Source organism: Bubalus bubalis, chromosome 3 (assembly GCF_019923935.1).
Source record: "Bubalus bubalis isolate 160015118507 breed Murrah chromosome 3, NDDB_SH_1, whole genome shotgun sequence".
Lineage (NCBI taxonomy): Eukaryota > Metazoa > Chordata > Mammalia > Artiodactyla > Bovidae > Bubalus > Bubalus bubalis.
The window spans coordinates 52,986,941-53,005,319 of record NC_059159.1 but is presented as its reverse complement, the minus strand read 5'-3'; the positions used below and the strand labels follow the sequence as shown (position 1 = coordinate 53,005,319).

Below are 18,379 nucleotides of genomic sequence, written 5' to 3'. Positions count from 1 at the left end.
CCCAACCTAGGGATCAAACATCCATCTCCTGCATTGGCAGGCAGGTTCTTTACCACTGAGCCACCAGGGAAGCCTTTTCTTTATTTTAGGTTGACAAAATTAGGGATTGCTTGTTATGGAAAGGAGGCAACATCAGTCTCTTATTTATTCTAAGTTCACTTAGAATATTTTCATATCAGTTATTCATAATAAATAATAATCTTGAGAAATTTTAGTATTATGGGGTTTTCTGCTATTTTGATGTCACTGTGATCTTTTTCATCTAATGTACGTAACCTAAATGTTTGCTTATGTTTCAGAATGTCATTATTTTTCTTTGTATTTCTTCAGCGCAGTTACAATTGGAACTGATATGTTGGAATTGGACTGCCATATCACAAAAGATGAGCAAGTTGTCGTGTCACATGATGAGAACCTAAAGAGATCAACAGGGATCAATGTAAACATCTCTGATCTCAAGTACTGTGTAAGTTAAAATGCATGATAAACTAATAACTAATAGGTATTTTAATAAGATTTTTAAAAACACTAAGTGCCAGATAGCGCTCAGTAAATAAGAAAAAAAGTTAAAGATTAATGAATGTCAAAGGAAACAAAAAACTATTCTGACTTCCAGTGAGAATTTGTATTCATTACATACATTTGTGAAGACTTACTTGAATAAATATTTCAACAAAATTACCAAAGTCCTCAAATGCAAAGCTACTGAAGTTCAACTTGTTGCAAATATTCTACAATTTATTTGATTCAGATTATATATATGAACTAGTTTTAGTCTTTGGGAATAGGAAAAAACCCTTTAAAAATCTGATTTTAGTAGTTTATATGCTCATTATAGTAAACTGATAAATGGAAGAAAAACAATGCTTAATTCTACCACCTAAAGAAAACTTATGTCAACAGGATACTATCTTTATATATACTCTGAATGTCTTTTACATGGTTGTGTTCTCATTGTATATTATTTATATTGTGGCATGACGTACATTTTTTTCCTTTTTTTTTTAATAGACTTTTATTCTTTAGAACAGTTATATCCGCACAAAACTAATCAGAATATGTAGAGATTTCCCAAATACTTCCTGACTTAGCACAGGTACAACGTCCCTCGACTGTCAGCATCCCGCTGCATAGTGGCGCGGTTGGTACACTGACACGTCACCACCCAGAGTTCAGAGCTTGCATCAGGATTCACTCTCCATGTTGTATATTCTATAGGCGTTGATATGATAGACATGAAAATAACTTGTATCCACTAATATAATGGTATACAGCATAGTTTCCCTGTCCTAAAAATTCTCTGTGCTCTAGCTATTCATCCTTCCTGCTCCCCAACCCCTGACAATGACTGGTCTTTTTATTGTCTCCATAGTTTTGTTTTTTCCAAAGTATCATATAGTTGGAATCATACAGTATTTAGCCTTTTCAGATTCTATGCTTATTTTTCATAAACATTTCAAATGACTGAAGTTATTATACTGAGTGGATATATTGTTATTTTTAACCATTCCAATTTGTTGGGTATTTGAATTAGTTCTGCTTTCACCATTAGGAATAACATTGCCCTGAACATCTATTTATATGTGTGTAATAAAGTTTTGTAAAGATAAAATTTTCTCTATATTTAAATTATTTCCTGGTACTTCGCTGGTGGTCCAGTGGTTAAGACTTCAGCTTCCAATGCAGAGTGTGGGTTCAATCCCTGATTGGAAAGCTGGCATCCTACATGCCTTGCAGCCAAAAAAACTAGTATTGAACCGATATTGTAACAAATCAATAAAGACTTTAAAAATAGTCCACATTTTAAAAAAATTTTTTTAATAAAAAAATAAAATTATTTCACCAAATTAGCTCTCAGGCTTCCCTGGCAGCTCAGAGAGTAAAGAATCTCCTATAATGCAGGAGACCTGGGTTTGATCCGTGAATTGGGAAGATCCCCTGGAGAAGGAAATGGCAACCCACTTTAGTATACTTGCCTGGAGAATTCCATGGACAGAAGAGCCTGACAGGCTATAGTACACGGGGTTGCAGAGAGTCACACATGACTGAGCGACTAACGCACACACACAAATTAACTCTCAGCAGGGAAATTATTGGATAAAAAATTAGGAATGTTATAGTTGTGGGTTTTTTTGGCCATGTGACTTGTGAGATCCTAGTTCCCTGACCAGTGATTGAACCCAGGACCTCAAGGCAGAAACACAGAGTCCTAACCAGTGGGAGCACCAGGGAATTCCCGATAGTTTCTTAATATATATTGAAAGTTGCTGTTTGCTAGCTTGGATTTTAAAAGTGTTTAAAAGACTTTTTCTATCTGATATTAAAAGAATTTCCATTTTGCCACACCCTTACCATTTTGGGGCACTATAATTAAACAAAGAATTTCCTGATTTGCTAGATTAAATTTTAATTAGCATTTCCTTATTAATGAATTTGAAGATTTTTTCTTTATGATTTTTTTTCCCTTTGAATTGTCTGTTGCTGATACTTTTCTACTGAGATCTTTGTGTATTTATTATTGACAAATGGTTTGTATCAGTACAGATTTCCTGTAGGTCATGAAAGTCAGTAATTATACAGTCAATTTGCTGCTGGGGCTGTTCTGCTAAAGAGTTTACTATATAAACATTTGTAGATTTCATTTTTGTCTTTTTCAAAGAAGCAAATCTTTATGTCTTAATGTAAGATGCTAAAATACGTTTTATTTTTTGAGAGTTAACTTTTTTCAATCATATCTTTTAAAGGAACTCCCACCTTACCTTGGCAAACTGGATGTCTCGTTTCAAAAAGGTAATAATTTACATTTGCAGACAAAATGCTTACACTAGCGTATTCATTTATGAATATACTAAGTGTATTCATTTATGCTGAGAATTAGAAATACATGTGTATTAACTTATGATAAGAAGTTCTAACTAAAAGTCTTCCCTCAAAGCTTGTTTGTACAGGCCTACAAATCTGAAATCTTGATGGTATCTAAACCTGAGATGATGATGCCCAAAGATTTATTAATGACTCATTCTATCTAAATTTAGTTCATTTAAGTCTGAATATTAATTATGAGAAACTCATATATTATTAGGGATACTTTGCACTTCTAAAGCTTCAAATTCTAGAATATTACTATAACTTGTAGTAAATAATCCATCATAAATAAGAAGAATGAAAAGAAATTAAAGGGACCCCTTTCAGATCCTTGCCAATTCTGTAATTTTTTCATTCTGTGTTATTTAGCTACTCCATATTTTAAATCAGTAAAAGAATTCTGTTAGTCGAATAAACCATCCATTTCCTAGTCATCTTCATTTTCTAATCAGCAACATAGTTGTTTTTTTTTCTTTTGAGGGAACATTTCCCACAAAGAGACATGTCCCTTGGTCCAATGTGTTAGTTACGTTAGGATGGAAAACACACCACCTCGAGTTACAGGTGCTGAGCGCCCTTCCCTTGACAATCCAACATCATGTTTTGAGTTGATTCACATGTAACTCAGGAAAACTGCATGATGTTCTTGTCATGGTCCTTGGTAAAGCTTGCATATAGTTGAAACCTTGGTTAAATGTCAAGGATCTGTTGATACTAATTTTCAAGAAGACCTGTAACCACTCTGTGAGCTAAACTTAAAATTGGCCAGTATAATTTCTCCTTGATTGAGAAACCTTGTTGTTGCTGTTGTTCAGTCACTAAGTCATGTCCAACTCTTTGCGACCCCATGAAGAAACCTTAGAGAGCCAAATAAAAATCAGAAACCTGTTTGCATGGGCTGTCTCTACAGGACGTTTCAATGTGATGTTTGTGGGGGTTTTTTTGACTTTGCCTTCCAAGTAAGTATCATTAAGCTTTTGCTGATTTGATGAAACACCTTTCATTCTTATAATTAGTAGGATTATAACTTGCAAAGCTGTTCAGTACTGGTGTCAATTGTGGACTTGGAAAAGTTAAGAAAATTTCCTAAGTGAAGTTTTTCCCAAGTTTTCCTTTATAGAGAGCAAAGCCAAAGCCTCACAAAGTTTATAAGATGCTTTGGAAAAAAAAAAAAAAATTTGTTCCCCTGGTTTTATATCTCCCAAATAAGTCATACAACTTTTGAATGGGAAGAGACCTCTGAAATCATCTAACCCTGTCTCCTCTTGTTAGAGAAAGTAAACTGAATCCTAAATGTGTAAATTTCCTTGATTAAGGTCATATAACAAGAAAATGACAGACCTGGGACTTGAAACTAGGTCTTCTCCTTACCAGGCCAGTGTTCAGCTATCTGTACTGCCCCTGTAGCTACAGAGTCTCTTCAAATAGCATGTTAGTAGCAATGCCATGTACTCTCAGATTTAATGATTAACAATAATTACCCTTCATTCATATTGTATTCAAGTCATATCATAATTAGCTTAAAGGCTGTGCCTCACACGTGAGGTTTTTTGTATTTGAAACAGACATATATGGTACTGTAAACACTTGACTCAGATTAGGCAGAAAGTTGTTCAGTGTTTTTCCTCTTCTGTTCCCCTGCTAGAACTGTTGTTTTCTTCAAATACTGGAGGAAGGGAGAGAAAGCAAAAGGGAGAGAGGGAATCAACTCTCAGAGGAATACAGATTTTAGGCCTCTTGCTTTCTTTGTGGTTCACAACTTAAGTGAGGAAGAATTGAGTGTTTTCTTTTTAAAGGTACTTTGATGTACCACAGGCTACATTAAAAAGTAAACTTAAAGAAGGAACATGAAAATGTGTTAACCAAAGGGTTTATTTTTATCTGTCCTGCTTACTTGAAAATAACCTCTTTTCCATGAAAATTACATAGTTTGGATCTAGATTTGACTGTAGTGATCTGTTTGAAAGTTCTAGTGTGCTCCAGAGCCACTTCATGTGTTCCATCCACCAGCACGTCCTATGGCACACTCTAAATGTAGCATTTATGTTTTCATGTTATTTTCCTCTTTCCCTTTTGGTAATATTTCCCCTCTAGTTATTCTCTGCCTGAACAATATTGGGGACAAACTTCTTCCTCCAACTCTTTATTCTGTGCTGACTGAGTCATCTAATTTAAATATCTTCATATCACTTTAGCACACATTCTCTTAGCATGTTTTCATTTCCTTTTTTCCCTCCCACTATTTGATTCAATATTATTCTTATTGTGTAATGGGTCATGTTGCTTTTCCAAAGTTAGTTTTGTCTGACCTTTTTCCAAGTTGGGATCCTTGCGTACATCTACTTAGGTGTGAATAGCTATTGTCTATGGTGATTCTTTCGACTGCAAAATTAGTTTTTCCACATTGAATAAGCTAACAAAAATTTAGCTAGAATGGCGTTGCCTAAATATAGCTTTCTATACTGATAGAAATGTCCTACATTTGTACTGTGTGATACAATAGTCAATAGCCACATGTGACTGTTGAGTACTTGAAATGTGGTTAGCATACCCGAGTAACTGAATTTTAAATTTTATTTCATTTTATTTATTTCTTTATTGCCACACCATGCAGCATGGGGGAATCTTAGTTCCCCCACTAGGGGTGGAACCCATGCCCCCTGTAATAAAACGGCAGAATTTTTAACCACTGGGCCACCAGGGAAGTTCCCTATTTCATCTTAATTTAAATAGCCCCATGTGGCCAGTGGCTGACATATTGGACTGTACAAATAGAACATCACGTTCAGACTTTTTAAATTATAAGTAACAGAGACCAGTTTATAGGACCATATCCTAGAGAGAGGATCATAATTAAACATTATGGGATCCTTGGGCACATAAAAAATCTCTTGCTTTATTCCATTGTTCTGCTTCTCTGAGGTCTTCTTTTACTATAGATGGATTTGGGGCATGTGGCAGGAATGTGATCACTGACAAGTGTAAATTCACATCCTGCCTGTACTGTGACCTTACTTATGAAAGGTTCTAGAGAAAGGCACTGATTGGCTAGACTTGGGTCATGTGTCCATCTTGAACTATTCATGTGGATAAAGGGACAGGCTGTTACGATTGGGCAGACCTAGGTCATTTGGCTACTTGTGAGAGTGAGTGGGGAGAAGGCCTGTTTTTGACAGCCCAATCAAAACAATTTAGAATGCAGCAGATGCAATTTTCCTAAGGAAGGAAGGCGTCTGGTTAGATAAAAACTATAGCTAAATTTTTGTATATTAACATAATTAATTTTTATAGTTCAGTTCTGTAGTCTAAGTCCAAACTCTTTGAGTTATCAGTACTAGAAATCCATCTGAAAATAGTTTAAGAGAAGTTTACAAGAATAATTTATTGTTTTCTCATAACTAAAAAGTCTAGAGGTTATATGCCTTCAAACATAACTGATTCCAGTTGCTCAAGCAATAATTTGTCTGTGTCTTATTTCCATTTCTTTATTCCATTTTCATCATGTTAGCTTTGTTCTCAAGCACATCTTCTTCACATAAAAATGGACCTCTGATAAGTTCAAAAGTACAGGATCCGTTTTAGGCAACATCTCCTGTGGTCCATATTTTTATGCTTGAAAGGTTATGTGCTTTCTCTGTGTCTGGGAGACAAAGCCAAATGATTAACAGTCCCATCAGAATGACCCAGAGCCCCATCTGAATTATAAGGCATAGTAAAAAGGCAGTAAGAATAGAATACAGAATAGACAAATGATAACATATTTTTTCTTTTTTTTTAATTTTCCCATTCCCATCTGCTTTTCACACGAGCCTGTGTTTTAAAAAGTTTTAGAACTTAGACTCAAATTACTTTTTTTGATATGCTTGTTTGTTTTGGTTTGCTGTACAATAAGGATGAAATAAAGGATCTTTCACAATTTTGTTACTCACGCATTAGTGGAATTGAAGTTTCAGATGGAAGGGGAAATTTTATAATAGTTATATAGTATGTATAGTATATTATATAAGTAATTAGAGCAAATGGAACTAAGGAAAGAATAAAATAACCCTCAGAAAATAAAAAGAATGATTAAAAATCCTCTTCTGATTTTTCGTGACTCAGTTTTCTTTGAATAACTGCATTGATATAATTCTTCAACCCATTACTGAATTAGCATGCATTTCCCTTGCCTAACCATATTATTCACAGTCTGAAAAATTTACTGATGATATCATAGCAAAACTTTAGAAACAATCTCAGTTTCCAGTAGTAAGGTCTAGGGGAAGAAAAATTTTTTTCTTCTATTCTTTTAGTTTCTCATCTAGACTCTGTAACAAAAAAGATTAACACGAGAAAAACAGAAGTTTACTAATGTGCAGGTGTCATGGAGGAAACTCAGGGATGAATACTCAAAGGTGTGGCTAGAACTTGAGTTTATATAGCATCTTAAACAAGCGAACAAAATCCAGTAAATTTTCAGAGAAGTGACAAGACAAAGGAAAAAAGGACTTTGAATGTCTAGAGTGGCAAATGGTGGGGAGGTAAATATGGGGGGTTGATGGAAGATAAAGACTAATCAGTAGTTTTTTATATAGAGTCCTTTGGTGCTGATAAGGGTCAAGGGTTGTTGCTTATTTTTTGCACAATTTAGTCTTGTTTTTAGGCATTGGGGGATGGGCATCGAGAACTTTTCTTGTATCTGCTTCTTCTCAATTGCCTCTGCTTCAGAAGATTCCTTATGCCAAAATGGCATATTTTGGAGTGACAGATTATGTTATCCTTCAAGGAGACTGGTTAAATTTTAAACCCTTAAATTTATTTAAAATAATAATTGCAGGATAGGATCCGTGGATTCTATCAATGTAAATATCATGGTTATGATATCATACTACAGTTTTGCTAAAGGTTACCATTGGGAAATCTGGGTAAACCCTGCATAAATCTCTATATTGTTTCTTAAAACTACATGTGAATCTACAGTTATCTCAAAAAATATAATGGAAAACTTTTAATCATAATCATAAATACAGTATACTAGCATTTATTTTTACTTATGTGAAAAGATCAAGTTAAAACCTGAAGGGACACTATATTATAACATCATCAGATTATGTATAGGGAAAAAAGAGGAGAGAAAGTACACCAAATGGTCTCAGTGGTTATATCTAACTTGTTGGATTTCTAGATGATTTTTCTTCTCTTCTTTATACTTTTTATCATTTTGTAAATGTCCTGTTATGACTGCATACTCTTAACTTTTCTAATCATCAAAAAAGTGATCTTTTAAAAATACATTTAAAAATCTTGCTTTCTCAGCATGCCAATGTGAAGGAAAAGATAACCGAATTCCATTACTGAAGGAAGTTTTTGAGGCCTTTCCTAACACTCCCATTAACATCGATATCAAAGTCAACAACAATTTGCTGATTAAGAAGGTACTTAAGGCATTGCCTCCTCTGAGCGTATTGCAATCCGATTTCACGAACTAAATACGGCTAGCGCAGGTGCCTGCATAGATTGATAATGTTCAAGGAAATGTGATACTCTAGGGACCAGCACTGTTTTAAATACTACCCTGGTAGAAGAGATCACTCTACTGTAGGAAAGCCTGTTTTCAGAGTGACTTGTCATGTCTCAGTCATGGATAAGTGTGAGTTCCTGTGAACCCCCATGGCTGTGGCATTTATGTAATTAACTTCTTCCAGTTTCACTTGTTTCATTTGTACTTAGTTTATGTCCAGTTACTAAACAGTTGTATTCTATTAGATAAATCATATAATGGTAGATGTAATTTCTTGTACTTTATGAAATAATCTGAATTTAATGATCAGTTCTTTCAAAATTTTATACTGTGCACCAGCAGATAGTTGTAATCCATTTTATAAGTAAAATCACGTAAGTGGATTTACAAAGAGTCACATGAATAAAATTTTGAATTTTCACATGTAGGTTTCGGAATTGGTGAAGCAGTACAGACGAGAACACATAACAGTGTGGGGTAACGCCAGCTATGAAATTGTAGAGAAGTGCTACAAAGAGGTAAGCTTCAAAAACAATACAGAATGGGAAAAAAAGATACAGAATGATCTATCTTTGTTGTTGTTATATGTCTATAAAAGTTAAGTAATTACAGTCATAATTTTTTAAAAATATCTTATTTCATATAGCCTTGTTACAAAGACAGATAGTATTGGATGGAAGCAGCTAACCAGAAGTTTACTAATAGACATAATGAATTTATAGATAGTAGGTTGAGTAGATAATGGACCTTTTTTTTTTTTTTTTTGATAATAGACCTTGCAATTAAGTTCACTATGATTAGACTGGCTCACAGAATTATTATTTTCACATGATAATATTAGTTGTTTGCCAACATGTTATTCATTTTATTATGTATATATGTGTGTCTTTTAGTGTCTGGTTTTTGTTAGGTAATCAAAATTTTTTTGCATAATTTTGAATGAAGGAAAGTATTTAGTCCTTCAACTTTACAACTTAAGCTTTTCTTTACATTACTTCCCAAATAGAGTTAAATCATGGTTATCAGGTTCAATTCAGTTCAGTTCAGTCACTCAGTCGTGTCTGACTCTTTGCGACCCCATGGACTACAGCACACCAGGCCTCCCTGTCCACCACCAACTCCCAGAGTTTACTCAAACTCATGTCCATTGAGTCGGTGATGCCATCCAACCATCTCATCCTCTGTCGTCCCCTTCTCCTTCAATCTTTCCCAGCATCAGGGTCTTTTCATACGAGTCAGCTCTTCGCATCAGGTGGCCAAAGTATTGGAATTTCGGCTTCAACATCAGTCCTTCCAATGAATATTCAGGACTGATTTCCTTTTGGATGGACAGTAAAGATTATCAGGTAGCATATTGAATTACAGCCATCCACCAATTGAAATGCTTCTGTTTGAAGAAACTATATCTATAAAAATTGGGTGTATTTTGAAATGGTACACTAAGCCTCTACAAGAAAATTTAGCTCATAGTCAGCTAAGAGGATTTGAAATACAAAGAGTTAAAAAATCTTAAGCATTGAAGATTCTCTTTCAGAATACAAGTGATGATGCAGTAGGAATATTATGACACAAGGTGCAATTCTGAAATACAAAGAATTCTTTTGAAAAGGCCTTCCTTCCTGGCAAAGAAGGAAAGCATAGATGCAAAATCAGCACCATTATAATTAAAAGTACAATCAAAAGTAATGAGGCTCTCATTAAGGCAAGGAATAAGTTTTATTTATCTGTGTACAAAAGGACCGAACAGAATAATCAATGGGCTGAGTGACTTCAGATCCCCAAGAATATAGAACTGAGACAAAAGCAAGATAATATACTGGAGACTTCATGACCTGCTGATCTTTTTGTGTGTGTGTTAGTTGCTCAGTCGTATCTGACTCTGCAACCCTATGGACTGTAACTGGCCAGGCTCCTCTGTCCATGGGATTCTCAAGGCAAGAATACTGGAGTGGGTTGCTGTTGCCTTCTCCAGGGAATCTTCCCGACCCAGGGATTGAACCTGGGTCTCCTATATGGCAGACAGATTCCTTACCATCTGAGCCACCAAGGAAGCCCCTTTTTACATCAATTTTTTCAATTTTTTTTTCAAATTAAAAACAGTGATAATAGCAAATGCTGGAGAAGATGAGGAGAAACTGCATCTCACATGCATTGCTAGTGGGAATGTAAAATAAAATAGCCACTCTTAATTCAATGAGTAGTTTCTTAGAAAACCAAACATACATTTAGCATATTAATCATCTAGCTTACTCTTGGGCATTTATCTCAGTAAAGTGAAAATGGTGCACATGAAATCATTCATTTAATTAAGGAGGTAGCAGGAGGGAATTCTCTGTTGTGATGGAGCAGTTCTGTGTCTTGACTGGTGGTGATTACACATACCTATACATGGATTACAGCTGCATCTAACTATACACATGCACAAATGAACACAAGTTTTTTTTTTTTAACACAAGTTTTAAAAACGCTGAAAACTAAGTAAGATTGACAGTCTAACAGTAATATATCACTGTCAATTCCTGGTTTTGGTACATCTGGTTATAGATGTGGCAGCTGAGTTAAGAATAAATGGGACTCTAGTACATTCTTACAACTTCCTGTGAGTTTATAATTATTTCAAAATAACATGTTCACTTTTGGCCCAGAATCACAGAACATTCCCCTTGATTCACGTATTTTTCTAGACATCTCTGGGCTTCTGTCATTTTAGAATTTAAAAACTCCCAAGATTTCAGCAGTAATTTTCAAACACCTAAGGAAGAATGTCTCAACAATAATTGTCATTTGTACTATGAACATGCTTATGTAATTCATGCATCTTTTATAATTCTTAAATTACGATGTATAAGAATTTCATATTAGCTCTTTAATTCCCAGATGCTAGAAGCTAAAAATATAAAAGAATGGGAGGATGGTGGAGTGAATTGGGAGACTGGGACTGACACATATATGCTACTATGTATAAGATAGGTAACTAAGAAGAACCTACTGTATAGCACAGGGAACTCTACTCAGTGCTCTGTGATGACCTAAATGGGAAAGAAATGTAAAAAAGAGTGGATGGAGACTCCCTGGTGGTAGTCCAGTGGCTAAGATGCCATGCTCCCACTGCAGGGGTCTGGGTTTAGTCTCTGGTCAGAGAACTGGATCCCGCATGCCACAAAAAACACCCCCTGTATCACAGCTAAGTAGCCAATAAATATATATTTTTAAGTGACTGAATGTTAAATAAAATATGTTTTTGCATGATTTTTTTCAATATATTTTATACAGAAACATTCAAATGTATTAAAATTTTTATTTGTTTTAAAGATAGACATGGGGGATCTGGGGGAGGGGAATATGGGGATTTGTTTAATATAAGTATAGAGTTTCAGTTTTGCAAGATGAAAACGTGAATATTTGCAACACTATTAACATATATCTGTATCATATCCTATTTTAAAAATATATATATGTATAGTTATTGAGTATGTAGAAGGTTACTGAATATTTCATATCATTATTTCTTTATCTCGTTCCATTAAATTTGATATGTTTAATCTCTGGTGATAGAGACTAGCACCAAGAGACAGGACTGGTGCTGCAGAAGCGGAGAGTGGAGAATGGAGAAGCTTGAGTATCGGTTTATACTGTAGGACTCCAGCATAGATCCTGACCTGTTTGTCAAGGACCAGTCATTTCTAAGTGTGGTGTATTTGGAAGTGGATGTTGATGATTTAGGGAATACTTTAAACAGATGTCAAGATACAGTCTTGGGAAATTTTGAAGGTTGTGCAATAATCCTCTGATATTGTTTGTGTCTTTTAGAATTCGGAAATTCCTATACTCTTCAGTTTACAACGCGTGCTGCTCGTTCTTGGCCTGTTCTTCACCGGCCTCTTGCCCTTTGTGCCCATTCGAGAACAGTTTTTTGAAATCCCAATGCCTTCTATCATATTGAAGTAAGTGATTACCCTGTTTTCATCAGTTAGCAATTACTGGAAAACTAAGACAAAGACTTAGAAAGATTGAAGATGGGAGGAGAAGGGGACAACAGAGGGATGAGATGTTTGGATGGCATCACCAACTCAATGTCCATCACCAACTCCCAGAGCTTGCGCAAACTCATGTCGATCGAGTTGGTGATGCCATCCAACATCTCATCCTCTGTCGTCCCCTTCTCCTCCTGCCTTCAACCTTTCCCAGCATCAGGGTCTTTTCCAATGAGTCAGTTCGTCCCATCAGGTGACCAAAGGATTGAAGCTTCAGCTTCAGCATCAGTCCTTCCAAAGAATATTCAGGACTGATTTCCTTAAGATTGACTGGTTTGATCTCCTTGTAGTCCAAGGGATTCTCGGATACTTCATAATTGTGTAACTTCTCTACTGGGTATAAAGCCTTGCTTTTCACACACTAATTTACTGTTTATACAAAGGTAAAAATGTATAAAACACTTGGAGCATTGCCTGGCAAAAAATAAGCACTCAATAAATGATAGCTTTTATCGTTAAATTATCTTTATCATTTGTATTTAACAAAGATGTTCATCTCACATGCTTAGAATGTCATTTCTAGCCGTAAATTTCTCTGGAGCTTCTGGGGAGATCATTTAAATGTGGTTTCACCTGCATGAGAACTTTTTTCATCCCCACAGAACTATAAAAAATCAAGCTGAACATAAGCAATCATTAGAAAATATCAGTAAGAAAAAGAAGTTGGTCAGCACTCTTGTACTCAGCATCTGTGTTTCATGCTTGTCTTCCAGTTTGAGTTTGTTAGTTATGTGTATGCTTATTTTGTCTATTCCTGATTATAATAGTATTTATTAGCAATTTCTGTAGCTGTTTCTTAGATGAAACAACAGAAATCGCTTCTTGTCTACAAATAAACTATTTTCATTTGCTAAATTAAAATAGTTCCTAGCCATTTATCCCTAAACTACTTCGCTTTCCTCTGGTCTAGAATGGCCTGTTGTGCTCTTGAGATCATCTCCAGGTGTTCCTTTTAGAAGAAAATGTTATTAAATTACAGATGTGAACAGATTTCATAGAATTTATTTTTTCTTTAAAAAGTGATTATGGATTAAGACAGCGGTAGAATATTGTTTGTATATTTTTTTAATGAAAGACAGTGGATACTTCCTAAGGCAACGTAATAGTTTGTGTTTAATGAGGTAATTAATATTTCAAGTTTTTTAATTCTTGGGATTCCTGAAATTGCGATTAGAACTTTTTACCTCGGGTAGAGTTAGGAGAATAGAAGGAGTTTATTTAGAAAGCTTCAAATAAAAACTGAAAAGAGAAAAAATTAAGGACTCCCTTGGTGGTCCAGTGGTTAAGAACCCATCTGCCAAGGCAGGGGACATGAATTTGATCCTGGTTGGGGAACATTCCAACATTCCAAGGAGCAGCTAAGCCCATGAACCATGACTACTGGGCCCACATGTCATAACTGCTGAAGCCCGCATGCCTAGAGCCCTGTGCCCTCCAACAAGAGGAGACACCGCAACAAGAAGCCCGCATGCCTAGAGCCCTGTGCCCTCCAACAAGAGGAGACACCGCAACAAGAAGCCCACATGCCTAGAGCCCTGTGCTCTGCAACAAGGGAAGCCACCGCAACGAGAAGCCCACGTGCCACAACTAGAGAGTAGTCCCTGCTTGCGGCAACTGGAGAAAGCCTGTGCATAGCGATGAAGACCCAGCACAGCCAAAAATTTAAAGATAGATTTAAAAATAAATAATAAATTTAAAAAAAAAGAATTTAAGTTGGGAAACTCAGAGTAATCCTAAGAGTGTAGACAAAAGGAGTTAGAAAGGAAACAAGAATCAAGATCTGGGGAGAATGAAAATCACTGTGCACTAGAACTCCAAAAGAGGCTGAACAGTCTTCACAGTAGAAAGACAACTAGTCAGAGAAGCCTCTGGGCACAGCCCGAAGTTAATGACACAGCTGATGCTCTCAGCATCAGAGAGGCTGAAGGAACTCATTGTAGGTCTGAAAGTCAAGTGTACTCTTTCAGTAGGAAAGATGTCTTAAAAGGATGGGCCTAGGTCTTCAAACATTGAAAGTGAAAGGAAAAAAATGTTTTTAGGGTTGTTTGTTTTTTTTTAATCTCATTTTTAACCCCAAATATCTTTTAGTACATAGTGAAGTTTGGCTATGTGTTTACATCTACTGCATACAAAATTACAGCAGACAAGGCAAGAGAAAAAGAGGCCTCACCAAAAAAGGAAGAAACATGGGTTCTGGGTATCTGAGATCTCCAGAAAGATAACTTTTAAATTTTAAACTTTGAAGAGTGTAGCAAAAAGTTAGCTTGAAATCATGAAAATAGAGAATCCAAATGGGCTTTGTTCTAATTTAATTTTGTCCTTTCCCAGATTTTAAGATAGGACACTGAAAGATGAACTCCCCAGGTCGGTAGGTGCCCAGTATGCTCCTGGAGATCAGTGGAGAAGTAACTCCAGAAAGAATGAAGAGATGGAGCCAAAGCAAAAACAACACCCAGTTGTGGATGTGACTGGTGATGAAAGCAAGGTCCGATGCTGTAAAGAGCAATGTTGCATAGGACCGTGGAATGTTAGGTCCATGAATCAAGAAAAATTGGAAGCGGTCAAATAGGAGATGGCCAGAGTGAACATCGACATTTTAGGACTCAGTGAACTAAAATGGACTGGAATGGGCGACTTTAACTCAGATACAGCCATGAAATTAAAAGATGCTTGCTCCTTAGAAGAAAAGTTATGACCAATCTAGACAGTATATTAAAAAGCAGAGACATTACTTTGCCAACAAAGGTCTGTCTAGTCAAAGCTATGGTTTTTCCAGTAGTCATGTAAGGATGTGAGAGTTGGACTGTGAAGAAAGCTGATGTCAAAGAATTGATCCGTTTGAGCTGTGGTGTTGGAGAAGACTCTTGAGAGTCTCTTGCACTGTAAGGAGATCCAACCAGTCTATCCTAAAGGAAATCAGTCCTGCATATTCATTGGAAGGACTGATGCTGAAGCTGAAACTCCAGTCCTTTGGCCATCTGATGCGAAGAGCTGACTCATTGGAAAAGACCCTGATGCTGGGAAGGATTGATGGCGGGAGAAAGGGACAACAGAGGATGAGATGGTTGGATGGCATTACCAACTCGATGGACGTGAGTTTGAGTAAACTCCGTGAGTTGGTGGTGGACAGGGAAGGCTGGAGTGCTGCAGTCCATGGGGTCGCAGAGTCAGACACGACTGAGCCACTGAACTGAACTGAAGCATATACCAAGTACAATCAAGGCACTGATTTTTGTTCTTGAACTTGTTTTATCACACTGATATATTCCTGTGTTTCTAATTTAAATTTTATTTTCCCTCAGGCTGAAAGAACCACACACCATGTCCAGAAGTCAGAAGTTTCTCATCTGGCTTTCTGATATGTAAGAATTTTAGTTTCTTGATATACAGATTATTGTTTTAACTCTTAAATATGATGCTTATAATCTAGAGCAGACTATGTGTAATTTGTAACCAGGATGAGTTGAACATTGACTATACAAATGAATGTGTATGAATCATTTAGAACTAGCTTAATTACTAGTCATGAAACCTTAAGAGGAATTGGGAGATAATCTCATCAAACTCAGGGGAAAACTGAGCACCTGGCTACCCAAAGTTAAATGATTTACGTGGCGTGTCAGTAGCAGACCTGGGATATATACCCGTCCCCTGCTACTTACTCACTGTTTCCACTAGCCTGCACTCAACAACATGGTGAAAAGAAGCATGTACAGCAACACAGCACATGTGAGAGTGTAGATTGACTAATGGCACATTTCTAAGGAAGAGCTACACTGAGACTTAACAGCAGGATGGAAGCCCCACCTGTACAGTGGGCATCTACTTTAGAGAAAATGCCTTAAAGTCTAAGACATGTTGAGTGTAATTTTAGGTAAAACCTACCTCCATATTGCTTTAAAATGGAATCTTGAAAAAAAATAAAATACAATGGAACCTTGGTCCAGTGGCTAAGACTCCATGCTCCTTTGCAACACAGAGGGACTGGGTTCACGCCTGGTCAGGGAGCCAGATCCCACATGCTGCAACTAAGAGGTCACAGCTAAAAAAAAAAAAAAAAATCCTACATGCCACAGCTAGGACCCAACACAGCCAAAGAAAAAAAGAAAATGGAACCTTGAATGCCTTGAATGCTTAAATAATAGTCGTAAATCACAACCATTTTTTTCCTTAGCTCCTCTTTCAGAGTTTGAAAACTAGTTTTATCTTTTCTCTGTGCCACAAGATTTATTCTTTTTTGCTTTATTCCTGATTTCATTTGTAGTTTTTAAAGATGCTGTTTTTGTTTTTTTTTTTTTGGCCCTGCCACATGGCATGCAGGATCTTAGTTCCCCAACCAGGGATTCAACCTATGCCCCCTAACCACTGGACCACCAGGAAATTCCCAAGGATGCATTTTAGCTGGTGTTAAATGCATATGGTTTTTCATTTCTGCTACTTAATCATTCTAATAGACTAAACAGAATAGAAATAATATGTATAACTTTTCAGTACAAAAAGCTTTCATCTTGCTCAAGTGACTTGTATTCTAAAAGTTCACTTTTTAAGTTATTTGGAGCTGGAAAAAAAAAAACTTTTTTTTCTTTATAAAGGATAGTGTAATTAATGAACATTACGTTTCTAAGATAACTCACAAAAGACTAATACACTTTGTAAATGGACTGTGACTGTATAGAATTTGACCCACGTTCACTGCCTTATTTTGATTTGGGAAGTTAGGAACACAGACTCCCTAGTTCTTTCTCATTCAGTACGGCGCCAGCAGGAGTAGTGAGGAAGCCTGGTCTCCATTGAGCTGCTTCAGGAAGAGTGGCAGCAAAGAGCAGAAAGGAGATCCAGCAGTTAAGATATAAACCCATCCACAACAGCTATTACTGCTTGAGGCCGTCCCTTGCTTCTAGCCTGAAACATCAGGATTAAATCCAAGAGGGGATTAGAAACTCTAAACTGACTGAATTAGAATTGAGGACTAATTGTAGTCCTTCCTTAGGACTAAGGAGTACCTAAATCTTTTATGCTCTTCTTTTCTAGTTTACTAATGAGAAAAGCTCTGTTTGACCACCTCACTGCCCGAGGCATTCAGGTAAGTTTTTGTAATGATGCATTCTAGAAAGAGCATAGTTTACCAGTTCAACACAAGTTTAGAGGGCAGTAACTTCTGACTGACTTGATTTGGTCCTAACTCTGCTGCTTTTACTGGTTCTCATATGAAGACCTTAAGCTCTGCCTTATAGTTAACAAGATAGTATTGGTGTTTCAGTAGCTAGAGTTCACCTATAGGTAGGTGAGAACTGAAGCCGGAGGGTGGGATAGTCATATTTAGTGAGCAAAGTGGAATTTGTTTAAAGGGCTCAATGATTTCTTAAAATTGCAGAGATTTTTGTTTTTGGCTTTTATTTGCTGCTGCTGCTTTCTTTCTTTCTTTCTTTTGCAGCATTTATTCCGAGGCCATAAGTTATTTATTTCTTCACTTTTTCCCTGGGTATCTTTTTCTTCTGTACAAGCTCCTCTTCTGGGTTAGGAACAATCATCTGTTCTTTTTCAGTAAGGGTCATCTCAGTGGGGCAGGGAGAGTTCATGTCTGGGCTGATCTGACCATGAGTTCTGTAAGTCCTACCCACGCCTTGGGAGATTTGCTCACCAGAATGTGCTCAGTGACCAGAGAATCTACATCTAGAGTCTACATCTAACTTTAAGTTCAGCATGACTCTGCATTTTTATGCATGTGCAGTAAAAATTCAGCACTCTTTTTGGGCCACTGACCCAGTGTCCAGCCCCGCTGTTTGGCCTGCACGTACCTAGCACCTCCACCATTAAAATGATGGAATGGCATGCACGTTGCTTCTGTAAAGTGACATCCTTCAAATACTTGGTGGTTTTCCAGATATGCATACCCTTAATGGCCTGGGCAGTTTCACAAGTGTTCTTAAAGGGAGCGTGAAGATTTGAACCTCTTGATTTACATGATTTTGTGGCGTTT

At 36.5% G+C, this 18,379-nt stretch overlaps 1 protein-coding gene across 1 annotated transcript in view; it reads left to right on the top strand.

Annotated features, from left to right (window-relative positions):
* GDPD1 (glycerophosphodiester phosphodiesterase domain containing 1) overlaps window positions 1-18,379 on the top strand; it is a 50,757-nt gene that overhangs the window by 31,488 nt on the left and 890 nt on the right. The window contains exons 3-9 of the mRNA XM_006045481.3: window positions 331-466; window positions 2,745-2,790; window positions 8,161-8,279; window positions 8,794-8,883; window positions 12,176-12,309; window positions 15,702-15,761; window positions 17,431-17,482. Coding sequence (XP_006045543.1) covers window positions 331-466; window positions 2,745-2,790; window positions 8,161-8,279; window positions 8,794-8,883; window positions 12,176-12,309; window positions 15,702-15,761; window positions 17,431-17,482 — 637 coding nt within the window. The remainder of the gene's footprint in view (window positions 1-330; window positions 467-2,744; window positions 2,791-8,160; window positions 8,280-8,793; window positions 8,884-12,175; window positions 12,310-15,701; window positions 15,762-17,430; window positions 17,483-18,379) is intronic.